The sequence below is a fragment of the Equus quagga genome, chromosome 2 (assembly GCF_021613505.1).
Source record: "Equus quagga isolate Etosha38 chromosome 2, UCLA_HA_Equagga_1.0, whole genome shotgun sequence".
Taxonomy (NCBI): domain Eukaryota; kingdom Metazoa; phylum Chordata; class Mammalia; order Perissodactyla; family Equidae; genus Equus; species Equus quagga.
The window spans coordinates 30225436-30239330 of record NC_060268.1 but is presented as its reverse complement, the minus strand read 5'-3'; the positions used below and the strand labels follow the sequence as shown (position 1 = coordinate 30239330).

Here is a 13895-nt window from a genome sequence, read left to right as displayed (position 1 = left end):
AGTATAACCAATCTGCTCTTGACTAAAGGTAGTAAATGTTATTCTATACCTTCTGTGATCTTCCTAGTTGGCAGAGATTCTTTAGCTCACAAGAATAATTTTTGTGCTTTATTCTGACTTTACCTGCACTGTCATTTTAAAAATATAGTTAAATGACAATGACAGAATTAAAGTCCCTTCTACTGTTTATTTTAAAGACATTTTCACTCCGACGAATAGGCAACTATGCAACAACCATTCTTGTTCTCAGATATGTATAGTACATAAACAACTGTTGTGGGTTGGTTTGTGTCCACCAAACAGATATGTTGAAATCCTCACCCACAGCACCTGTGAATGTGACTATTCTTGGAAATACAGTGTTTGTGGATGTAGTCAAGTTAAGATGAAGTCATACTGAATTAGGGTAAATTGGGAGAGACTTCTCTCTGTTCTGACTGCCTTAAAATAGCCTGCCCTCTTACATTTTTCTAAAAATTAATTCCAATAAATATTATTCCTTAGGAATTGAGGCTCAAGATTATTATAATCATTGGGTTTAAATGTAACTCTCTCTTTGGAAAAGTGAATGTTCCTCACTCCTCAGTGAAAGACAAAATAGACTTAATATCAGTGTGTATAATCAAATCAAGATAGGACAAACAAGATCTCTCTGAGTGTGACCATCAGTAATGAACACCAATAATCAGTGAAGGCTCTTCACAATACAGGACTCACTTAAGAGATTTTATGGTAATTCACTAGCTCTCTGCATACTCTCCTCATTGCCACCTTCATTTCTTGATTCCTGAATGTGTAAATGAGAGGATTCAGGAAAGGAGTGAGAACTGCATCAAAGATGGCCAGAAACTTATCCAAGTGTATAGAGGGAGATGGCCAGGTATAGACAATTATCAAAGGACCAAAGAACAGCACTACCACAGTGATGTGAGCTGACAGTGTAGACAGAGCCTTCGAAGAACCAGCTGAATAGCGTTTCTGAACAGTGAGAATGATGACAATATAGGAAATGACCAGTATGAAGAAGGAGCCAATAGAGATGAACCCACTGTTGGCCGTGACCATGGACTCTAGTTGGTCAGTGTCTGTGCAGGCAAGTTTGATGAATCGAGGAAGATCACAGTAAAAGCTGTCCAACACATTAGGACCACAGAAGGGTAAATTTACCACAAAAGCCAACTGAACCACGGAGTGGGTAAGGCCAGTCATCCAGGCAGCTATTAAAAAGAAGATGCACAGTTTTGGGCTCATGATGGTGAGATAGTGGAGAGGCTTACATATGGCAACATACCTGTCAAAAGCCATGGATATGAGCAGCACCACCTCCACACCACCAATGACATGAATGAAGAAAATTTGAGTGATGCAGCCACTAAAGGAGATGACTTTACGCTTTCTAAAAAGGTCATAAATCATCTTGGGAGAAGTAACAGAGGAAACTCCCAGGTCAATGAAGGAGAGGTTGGCCAATAGGAAGTACATAGGGGAGTGTAAGTGAGGGTCAGAGGTCACAGTGAGCATAATGAGGGAGTTTCCCATCATGCTTGCCATGTAAAATGTGGAGGAGAACATGAAGAGGAAAAGTTGGATCTCCCAGGAATTGGTGAGTCCCAGGAACACAAACTCTGACACCACAGAGCGGTTCACTCCATCCATTGGCTTTGTTGGCATTGCTACCTGAAGGAAGACAATAAGAGAAAATATAAATTATAATGATTATGCCAATAAATTAGAAGAGAGGTCAAAGTCATGAAAGTCTATTTGTACTTTAGCATTAAAACTGACAATACACTCCTGGCCCCTGAAATGGGATCACAGCGAAACTGGTGGCTGTCGTGTGGAAATGTTCTCTACCACCTAGTCTTCTCTGCATTTAATACTGTCTTCTTCCAGAGTTGATGCTGTGATACCACTTATAAGGTTCAAGATGGTCCACATGATTAACAGGAATTCAACCACAAACCTTTTGATTTTTGGTTCCAAACTAATATGATCTGGCCCTAGTTTCACAGAAATAACCAGTATTACAATCTCTTCCAAGCCTATAAACCTTAATCCAGTAGACAGACCTCTCTTCTTTTTCTTCCCAGTCTCCACCTCTGGGTTCACATTCATCTTAAGTATTGCTTCAATGTTTACCATATCTATGAATTCTTACTTTACTATTACTAGTGTTTATTAATATTAGTATAATCAACAAGTTGTCATCACATGTAATACCTCTTTTCTTCCTCCCAGGGTACTATGATGTTCTTCATGAGACACAAGATTGGTCAACAGGAGTTATAGGAATTCAGCCCCAAATTCTTTTGATTTTTGGCTCAGTATTAACACAGCCTGGCTTCAGTCACACAAAACTCTTCACCACCTCTCAACTTGTCCATCCACATCCAAGATTACAAGCCTTATTCCAGTAAATAGACCTTTCCTCCAGACTCTTGACCCCTAGAATATACTTATTTTGAAGGGTTATGAAATTTTAACCATATTTTTGAGGTCTGTCTTTATATTACCAGCATTTATTTTGCTATCTCTTGTATTTCCTACACTGAGTACAGCTCTAACGCACCAAGTAGACTGTAAACTTGTTAAAGGCAGAGATTATGACTTATTCATATTTAGATCCCACAAAGCAGTGAAAAAGTGGTCCACGCAGAGGTGCAGGTCCATGAATTGTCTGTTACCAGTTTGTATCACGTTAGGTGCAGAAATTGAGAGTTAATGTTTAGAAACTTCTCTAACAATTTTACATCATGGCAAAGCCCAAGTGTATGAGTTCGTTGTTTCCTAAAGTATCAGTGCATGAAGGATTGGAAAAAAAAATTGGCTTTTCACCAAAGATAACTTGAGAAGCCCTGTCCTAGAGTGTTTTACATACAATGTGAGAAGCTTAAATCTATGAAGGGCATCATGGTGCAGTGAAAAGCATTTTTTTCTAGACTCTATGTTAGGACTTATCACATTACCATGCAAGTTGAGCTTTATTTAGATGCTTTAGCCACTGACAAGTTGATATTGGGCAAGTTCCTTAAATTCCTGAACCTCAGTCTATCTATGGAATTGCAATTAATAATACTAACTTCTCAGAGTAAGGTGTAGGGATAAAATAAAGTTTTGAAACCATGTATACAGTGTATATGTATTAATATGGAAATATTCAGTAAATGTTAATTTTACTTCCTTTTCTTTGACTTGCTCATAGTCAACACATGAGATAAGTGAATGGATAAAAATGTAAAATGGTATTGGCCAGGAGAGAGCATCAAACTTCCACGGATAAAGCTATTTCAATAATATATTATGATTATCTCCTTATACATAATAAGAGATTATAATATTCATAATCTTATAGAGATAAAATAAAAACCATCTTGTGCAGATTAAATATATTTGCCTCAAAACACACTGCGTTTCTTTCTAGTACTTACTACAGAGGTAATTCATTGATTCTTTCTTTGTTCAGTGAGACTGAAACTCCCATAAAGTTAAGGACTACATCTATCTTGTTACCCAATGTATGCTACAACTTGGAATTGCACCAGGTACATAATAGGGATACATAAATATTTTAGGAAATAATATTTGCTGCAGGATAGGAGAGGATGTATTTTCATGATTAAAAATACATAGGAATATGCCTAATTATGTACTTAAGGAAGATAGGTAAAGAAACTGTGCATAGTTCCCAGGAGACAAAGAAAAATAAAAATTAAGGGATTATAAAAGTGATGAAGAATTAGGGAAAAATAAGAAATAAATGAGATAAAAAGGGCAAGGAGGGCCGGCCTGGTGGAGCAGCGGTTAAGTTCTCATGTTCTGCTTCGGCCCGGGGTTTGCCAGTTTGGATCCTGTGTGGGGACATGGCACCTCTTGGCAAGCCATGCTGTGGTAGGTGTCCCACATATAAAGTGGAGGAAGATGGGCATGGATACTTGCTCAGGGCCAGTCTTCCTCAGCAAAAAGAGGAGGGTTGGCAGCAAATGTTAGCTAAGGGCTAATCTTCGTCAAAAGAAATGCAACAAAATAAAAAAATAAAAGGGCAAGGAAATGAGGAAAGTATGTGCATTACAGCAGCAGCAGAAGAAGAAAGCTTACTGTAATTATAGGTAGTTTACGAGGTACGATTTGCATGACTTTCTGGACTCATTCTTGAGAAATTCTATTATTATAAACAGCTTTTAGTATTACATCTCCAGTTGTCTTTTAAGTGCTAAGGCTCTTGGAAGAGTTTCTCAATAAGCCCTTATTAGCTCTGCACATAAGCTGTAAATTTATTTGCCTTTTGGCTCTCAAGTCCCTGTGAACTAGGTAAGAACTTGGAATTTTAGGAAAAGCGAGTTTAAAGCAGAACAAGGTATAAATGTGGAACCTATGTATACTAAAACGAAGCGAACGTATCCATTCAAATGACAGGAAATAGAGAAACTTGAAAAGTTTGGGTCATCACAGTTTTAAAGTTAATTGAGACAGAGTCAGCATTCAAATCTTAGTCCAGAGCAAAAGTCATAGAGAGGTTTCAAAATTAATGCACAAGGATATGACATTTATTCAACTAAAAGTTGTCAAATACCCATACGGAAAAACTCCTGAATAATGGTGTTCTGAAATCATCTTCTCTTATAGATTGGCTATGCTTTGAAATAACTTTTCCTAAACATATTAATTATACCCATACTTTCTTAACTAATTAACTATTCATGATGCAAGAAAAGAAGGCCTCTTTGCCTTCTGTTGTGATTGATCCTTTCTCTTGATCCATATACAATTGATTAATCCTCCAAACAGATTCCCAAACATTTCCTCCTTACAGATGAAGGAAATATTGGTAACTGAGGTTCCAAATAATAGTCATCAAGTTGAAAGGGATTTACAGACAGCTGTGAGGTTTGAACAAATTACTAATCTAAGTCATTTGTCCATATAAATGTCCTCCTCGATTTAAAAATATTCTAAGTTTAACATCTCCCTCTGCTCAAACTTTCTGCATTTTTCGCCTTCAAATTCTTGCAAAACTTTCTTTATACTAAAGAAAAATTCTGCCTCCTCTAATTGAAGACCACCTCAACTTTCACTTTTTATAACTGGGAAATATAAAAAGTTTTACATCATTTTCAAATAACCTTGTATTTTACAGAAATGCAACACATTGTCACCCCTTAGCTTTCTGTTTGCAGCATTCAACAAACTCTATAGCTTTTGTATTTTTCTCTTAGGATCTCTTTCTCACTTACTCCCTTCCATCCAAAAGAATTTTAATTTGCTAGCCTTCTCTAAACCTTTCTTCATCCTACTTACAGCTTATAGGTAAAATTAATACAAAACACCCTGATTTTAAGCCACATAAAAAACCAGGAAAATTAGTTCAATCTCCTAATAGTTTTACGTATTTTTTTATTTTTCACATCATATTTTAAAATGACATTGTACATTGGAAATTATTTATTCAGCTTTGGATTTTTTGGTCTTCAAGTGTTATTTCTATTGAAATGTCTATGAAATCCTTTTCCATCTTGTAAACTTGAAAAGTACCCAATTTGCTTCCCTTTTCACAGATGATCAGTTTATGCTTGTCTTTTTTAAAAAGCTAATGGAGAGAAAACTGAAATTATCCTTTTTTTAAAAAAACATTTTCGTGTTTCATCATTTTTCTTACCTGTCTGTCAAGTGGCAGAGGGTAAGAATCATTCACTTAATCAGCATTGGGAACAGAGGGATTGATTGCAACCTATGCTGAATCCAAAATATTACAAAGCCATTTGACTTTTTCTAATGTCTTTCACACTACCCTAGGTACAATGTGATTCTAGCTAAAAGCCAAGGTCAGTTAACCTTTTCCAATATGTGAATAAACTTTTTTCAGAGTTATTTTTCTGTACCATTCAATTCCTTATCCTGGACACTATCTACTTTGCTTTAGGATAACACTCATGCACTTAAGGATATGACTCATATTCATAGCAGTTCCAACAACAAAGTCATGTCTGAAACGAAAGCCACTCATTGCAGGGTTAAATTTCTTTCCATCTTTCCCATTTACCTGTAGAAAGAGAACAGCATTTTCAGAAAATCTGAGATTTTCCTGTGTTCTCCAACACAAAGTGCCATATAAAATCTTGCCATAATGAGAAATAAAGTCAATTAAACCTCAAGAGGTCAGTGACCAAGTGACTCTGCAAAAACATGATAGTTGAGAAGGAGCTCACGGATCAGGAGACTTTACCTCTAGAGAACTATTTGGTCTGACCAGAGCAGACAAAGGATCTAAAAACTCATAATAAGCCACTAGAGAGGAAGAAGAACACAAGAGTAGAATATCTTTGTTTAATATCTTTGTACTATTTTGTCAGAAATTTTATAAATATTTGTAATGACACATTAGAATTAATCTCTGAAAATAGGTAAACATTAACTCAAAAAATTAACTATAATCATCTTGATAATCTCCAAAAAAGCCAATGTGCTTAATTTTTTAGTCAAATTTAAATAGTAGAGGAATGTACACAAGACTTCATTTTTATACAATCACATATTGAGTAATTATGGATGCATACAAAGATTTAGCTATTCAGAAGTTTATTCCAGTGAATAAAGCTTAAAAATGAAACAATTGAAATATAAATTAATTGACGATAAATTTTAAAAATTACAATACATCTATAAAGTCAAATTTTGTGAAGACATTAAAAATCAAGTTCAAACTCTATACATTTAAATAAAACAATAATGCACTGTTCAAAGATATTCTGGGTAACAAAATAGCATGTATAGTACATTGCTGTGCATATGGTAGTCCCCTTATTTGTGGGGGATACATTCCAAGACCCTGAGTGGATGGATGAAACCATGATCGTATCAAACCTGATATGTATACAATGTTTTTTCCATACACAAATATCTATCAAGTTTAATTTATAAATTAGGCACAATAAGATATTAACAACAGTAACTAACATTAAAATAGCACATTTATAAAAATATACTGTAATAAAGTTACTGTAGATCTTAGGAACATTAGCTTAGGATTATTTTTTATTTCATTGAGGTCACATTGGTTTATAACACTGTGTAAATTCAGGTGTCCATTATTATATATCAGTTTCTGTATAGACTGCATCGTGCTCACTACCAACAGTCTGCTTTTTATCCCTCACCATACATATGTGCCCCTTTACCACTTTCACCCACTGCTCCACTCATTTTCCCCTCTGGTAACAACTAATTTGTTCTCTTTATCCATGTGTTTGTTTATCTTCTGCATATGAGTGAAATTATATCCTGCTCATCTTTCTCTGGGTTATTTCGCTTAACGTAATCCCCTCAATATCCATCCATTTGTTGCAAATTGGATAATTTTGTCTTTTTTACGGCTGAGTAGTATTCCATTGTAAATATATACCACATTTTCTGTATCCATTCATCAGTTGATGGGCCCTTGTGTTGCTTCCAAGTCTTGGCTATGGGTAAAATGCTGCAGTGAAGATAGGGGTGCATAAGTCTCTTTGTATTGTAGACTTCAAGTTATTTGGATAAATACCCAGTAGTGGGATAGACGTATTATATAGTATTTCTATTTTTAATTTTTTGAGAAATTTTCACAGTTTTCCTTAGGGGTTTCACAGATTTGCAATTCTATCAGCAGTGTCTGAGGGTTCTATTTTCTCCACAGGCTTGCCAAAACTTGTTATGTTTTGTCTTCTCAATTATAGCCATTCTGACAGGTTTAAGGTGATAGCTCATTGTACATATGTTTTGCATTTCCCTAGTAATTAGTGATATGGAACATCTTTTAGTGTGCCTATTTGCCATCTGTATATATTCTTTGGAAAAATGTCTGTTCATACCCTTTGCCCATTTTTGCTTTTTTTTAGGATGATTAGCCCTGAGCTAACATCTGCTGCCAATCCTCCCGCCCTGAGCTAACATCCATGCCCATATTCCTCTACTTTATATAGGATGCCTGCCACAGCATGGCTTGACAAGCAGTGCATAGTCCGCAAACAGGATCTGAACCAGGGAACCTGGACTGTGGAAGACAAACGTGTGAACTTAACTGCCGTGCCACTGGGTTACTCCCCCTCTGCCCAGTCTTTGATGAGGTTGTTTGTCTTTTTTGTTTTTGAGTTGTATATATTTTGGAAGTTAACCCCTTGTAGGATATATGATTTACAAATATTTTCTCCTAGTTCGTGGGTTGTCTTTTTATTTTGTTGAGGCTTTCTTTTGCCTTGCAGAAGCTTTTTAGTCAGATGTAGTTCCATTTGTTACTTTTTTCTTTTGTTTACCTTGCCTGAGTAGACATGGTATTTGAAAAGATGCTGTTAAGAACAATGTCAGAGTCTACTGCTTATATTTTCTTCTGGGAGCTTTATGGATTCAGGGTATACATTCAAGTCTTTAATCCATTTTGAGTTATTTTTTTGTGTATGATGTTGGATAATGGTCTACTTTTATTCTTTTGCATGTGGCTGTCCAGGAGGATTGCTTTGGCTATTCAGGGTCTTTTGTGGTTCCACACAAATTTTAGGATTATTTGTCCTATTTACATGAAGAATGTCATTGGGATTCTGATTGTGATTGCTTTGAATCTGCAGATTGATTTAGGTAACATGGGCATTTTAACTATGGTTAGTCTTCCAATCCGTGAGCGTGGAATATATTTCCATTTCTTTATTTCTTCTTCAATTTCTTTCCATAATGTCTTATAGTTTTCAGTGTATAGGTCTTTCACCTCCTTATTAAGTTCATTCCTAGATATTTTATTCTTTTTGGTTGTAAATTTAAATGGGATTTGACTTCTCTTTTTGCTAGTTCATTATTAGTGCATAGAAATGCAACTGATTTTTGTAAGTTGATTTTGTACCCTGAAACTTTGCTGCAGTTGTTGATTATTTCTAATAGTTTTCTGGTGGATTATTTATGGTTTTCTATAGAAATATATATAATCATGTCATCTGCAAAAAGTGAGAGTTTTACTTCTTTCTTTCTAATTTGGATACCTTTTATTTCTTTTTCTTGCCTAATTGCACTGGCCACAAACTCCGGTACTGTGTTGAATAGGAGTGATGAGAGAAGTTACCCTTATCTTGTTCCTGTTATCAGAGGGATAGCTTTCAGTTTCTCACCATCAAGTTTGATGTTGGCTGTGGGTTTGTCATATATGGCCTTTATTAAGCTGAGGTAATTTCCTTCTATACCCATTTTATTGAGAGTTTTTAAAATCATAAATGGATGTTGGATCTTGTCAAATTCTTTCTCTGCATCTATGGAGAGGATCATGTGATTTTTTAAATTTTGTTATTGTAGTGTATCACATCGATTGATTTGCAGATGTTGAACCATCTCTGCGTCCCTGATATAACTTCCACTTGATCGTGGTGTATGATGCTTTTAACGTATTGCTGTATTCAATTTGCTAATATTTTGTTAAAAATATTTGTATCTATGTTCATCAGTAATGTTGGCTTATAATTTTCCGTCTTAGTGTTATCTTTGTCTTATTTTGGTATCGTGGTAATGTTGGCCTCATAGAATGGGTTAGGAAGCATTCTGCCTCCATCAAGTTTTTTGGAATGGTTTGAGAAGGATAGGTATTAAACCTTCTTTGAAAGTTTGGTAGAATTCTCCAGAGCAGCTACCTGGTCCTGGACTTTTGTTCTTTGGGAGGTTTTTCATTACTGCTTCAGTGTCTTTATTTGTGATTATTCTTCGGACTCTATTTCTTTTTGATTCAGTCTTGAGAGGTTGTATGAGTCTAAGAATTTATCCATTTCTTCTAGGTAATCCAATTTGTTGGCAAATAGTTTTTCATAGTAATCTCTTATAATCCTCTGTATTTCTCCAATATCCATTGTAATTTCTCCTCTTTAATTTTTAATTGTATTTATTTGAGACTTCTCTTTTTTTCTTATGGGGTCTGGCTAAGGGTTTGTCAATTTTGTTTATCTTCTCAAAGAACAAGCTTTTAGGTTCATTGATGTTCTCTATTGTTTGTTTAGTCTCTATTTTATTTATTCCTACTCTAATTTTTATTATTTCCCTCCTTCTGCTGATTTTGGCTTTGTTTATTCTTCATTTTTGTTCCATTTGGTGTAATTTAAATTACTTATTTGAGATTTTCTTCTACATTGAGTTAGGACTGTTTTGTTATAAATTTCCCATTTAGTACTGCTTTTGCTGTATCCCATAAGAGTTGGTATGTTGTATTTTCATTTACATTTGTCTCCAGGTATTTTTGAATTCTCCTTTGATTTCTTCAATTATCCAATGGTTGTTCAGTAACATGTTGTTTATTCTCCACACATTTGTGAGTTTTGCAGCTTTTTTCTTGTAACTCAGTTTTAGTTTCATAGCATTGTGGCGGGAAAGATGCTTGATATGATTTCAATCTGAAATTTATTTAGGCTTGCCTTCTTCTCTAACATGTGGTCTATCACTGAGAATGTTCCATGTGTAAATGAGAAGAATGTGCATTCTGCTGTTTTCACATGCTCTATATATATATATATTAAGTTCATCTGATCAAGTATTTCATTTAAATCTAGTATTTTCTTGTTGAATTTCTGTCTGGATGATCTCTCCTTTGATGTAAGCAGGGTGTTGTGATCCCCTGCTATTATTGTGTTACTGTTAAATTTCTCCCTTTAGGTCTATTAATAGTTGCTTTACATACCTTGATGCTCTTGTGTTAGGTTCATATATATTCATAAGTGTTATGGCCCCTAGGTTGAAAGTTCCTTTTATCATTATTTACTGGCACTCTTTGTCTCTCATTGTCTGTTTTATCTTGAAATCTGCTTTTCTTGATATAAATATGGCAACACCTGCTTTCTTTTGTTTGCCATTTGCTTGGAGTATAGTCTTCTATCCTTTCATTTCTAGCCTATGTTTCTTTCCAGCTGAGATATATTACCTGGAGGCATCATGTTGTTGAGTCTTGTTTTTTAATCCATCCAGCCACTCTATGTCTTTTGATTGGATAATTCAATCCATTTACTTTTATAATGTTTATTGATATATGAGGGTGAATACTGCCATTTTATCTCTTGTTTTCTGGTTGTTCTATATTTCTACTGTATCTCATTATTTGTATTTCTGACTGCCATTTCAATTTGGTGATTTTCTGTAGTGGTTTCCTCAGTTTTCTCTTTTTTTCTGAATTGTTGCCCTGCTCTTCTTTTTCGTTTAGTGGTTACAGCGAAGTTTGTATAAAAGATCTCACAGATGAAATAGCCCATTGACTGATAGCCTCTTATGTCCAGGAGCCTAGGCAGGTTTCATCTCTTTCCTCTTCCCTTTCTGAGTTATTGTTGTCACAAACTATTCCATTTTGTCGTTTGACTAAGTTGAAATGTTTATCATTACTTTCAATGCTTTCCTTGCCTTTATCTTTTAAGTTATCATTAAGTTTTTGCTACCCTGTCTGAAAGGGAGCTGCAGTTTTCTGATTTTGTCGATGTATTTATTTCCTTGCTCAAAGCTTTGTAGCCCTTTTCCCCTATGTTTATGAGAGCATACTTGATCATTTTTTGTAGGGGAGGTCTAGTGGTGGTGAACTCCTTCAAGTTTTGTTTATCTGGGAAAGCTTTTATTTATTCATCATGTCTGAAGGATAGTTTTGTTGGATAGAGTATTCTTGACTGAAAGTTTTTGTCTTTCAGTATTTTGAATATATCATTCCACTGTCTCCTAGCCTGTAAGTATTCTGACAAGAAATCTGCTGAAACCCTGATAGAGCCTCTTTGTAGGGTATTTTCTTCTGTTTTGCTGCCCTTAATATTTTTTCTTTCTCATTGATTCTTTTGCCAGTGTTACTATTATATGCCTTGTAGGTCTTTTAGCATCAATGTAATGAGGAGTTTTATTGACTTCATGTATTTGTAAGTCCAATTCCTTCCCAGGTTTTGGAGGTTTTCAGCTATTATTTCTTTGAACAAGCTCACTGCCCCTTTCTCCCTCTCTTCTCTCTCTGGAATACCAACAATCCTTATTTTTCTTTTCCTCATTGAGTAGAATATTTTTGAAGAATCTCTTCATTTTTAAAAAACATTAGTTCTCTCTCCTCCTCCTTAAGCATTTCTACATTTCTAACTTCTAAATCACTAATTCTATCCCCCATAAAATCAGCTTTATTTTTTATGGTTTATATATTACTTTTTATCTCATCAATTGTGTTCTTTATTTTCAGAATTTCTGTGGATTTTTTTTTGTAATTTCAATCTCTTTGGTGAAGTACTTATTTTGCTCATTTAATTTTATTCCTTGGCTCACTGAACTATCTTTCTGAGTTTTCTTGTAACTCATTGAGTTTCTTTATGACAACTGTTTTGAATTCTCTGTCATTTAGATTGTAAATTTCTGTGACTTCAGAATTGGTGTCTCAACACTTGTCATTTTCCTTCTGCTCTCAAGGTTTACTGTAGCTCTTTGTGTTGCTTCATTAATTGGTACTTTGCTGGAACATTTGTGGTAGTATCAGGTCACAATTCTATGTGCCACTGCTGCGGAAATCAGGGACTGTGGTTTCAGATCCTGACCTTGTGCTGGCACTTGTACAAATAGGGCTTCTTAGCTGGTTCTGTCCATGTGGACAGGACCTCTGCTCTGGGTGGATGGTTCACGCACTGTAGGTGGGACGTCTGTGCTTGGTGGGTGCATGACTCTTGTGTGGTTGGGATTGCTGCACTCAGCAAGGGACTGGCTGAGCTTCTGTGCTAGGTGGGAGGGGCGCTTATGCCAGGCCTGAGCTGCCACTTGCTGGGTCCCTTGGGCTGTTGTGCTCCATTGGCAGGGAACTTTCTCATTGGGTGGGGCACCTTCTCAACTGTGCTGTGCTCCATGGGCAGGCACCTCCATGGGGGCTGAGCCACCACTCAGTGTGGAGTGTTCCCATGGATTGGACCTCTGGGCCATGGAGGGTACTACCTTCAGCTGGGCGACCACGCTGAAAGTGTTCATGCAGGCAGGGCTGCCACTTCCTCCTCTTATAGTTCACCAGTTGTCGTGTGCAGATCTGTGAACTAGCTTGCTGCTGCTAGGGGGAAAGGGACACTCACCTTATTCCACTACATCTTGGGGATCCAGTCTACCACCTTCAGATGCATGGCTGCATTTATCTCTCAGACCTCCAGTTGTGCTGCATGGGAAATCCTCTGCTAGTTAATGAATGTTCTTTTAGTTGTAACATAGAGGGCAGAGACAAAGGGAACAACTCACTCTGCTATCATGTTGATATCACTCCACTTATGAATTTTTTTCTATCCTTAATAAGGGAGAACTTTCATCTTTTCTCTTAAAGGAAACACTTTATGGTTTATCTTTGGCATATGCAAATTGCCAGCATCACTAGTCTTGCACTTTATGGCAGTTATTAAGTAAACTAAGGTTTACCTGAAAACATGCACTGTGTCACTGCAACAGTGGATCTTATAATCAAGTCAGCTACTAAGTAAGTAAGGGGTGGGTAGCATATGCATCATGCATACCCTGGATGAAAGGGATGATTCACATCCCAGGCAGGATGGAGCAGGATGGTTGAGATTTCATGATGCTACTCAGAATGGTATGCAAATGAAATCTTATGAATAGTTTATTTCAGGAAATTTCCATCTAATATTTTTGGACCACAGTTTACCACAGGTAACTGAAATCACGGAAAGTTAAACAGCAGATAAAGAGAGACTATTGTATAAATATCTTTACGTATCAGGACAATATTTTTTTGATAAGTACTTCAGGACAATGGGATAATTAAATGAGAAAAGAAGGATTTTGACTTTCAATTTGTATCCTTGTATCAGTCAAGATCCTTCCAGAACAAAACATGGCACACTCAAATTAAGTAACTATAAAAGAGATTAATAAAGCCACAATGTTAGCTGGAGAAGGGTTCAGTGGAA

The 13895-nt window shown here is 36.0% G+C and overlaps 1 protein-coding gene across 1 annotated transcript; it reads right to left on the bottom strand.

Moving 5' to 3' along the window:
• Positions 1-717: 717 nt before the first annotated feature.
• Positions 718-1671, bottom strand: LOC124235902 (olfactory receptor 4F3/4F16/4F29-like). Its single transcript, XM_046654441.1, has one exon. It carries the CDS (start codon positions 1669-1671, stop codon positions 718-720), a length of 954 nt encoding a protein of 317 aa, XP_046510397.1.
• Between the last annotated feature and the right edge of the window lie 12224 nt (positions 1672-13895).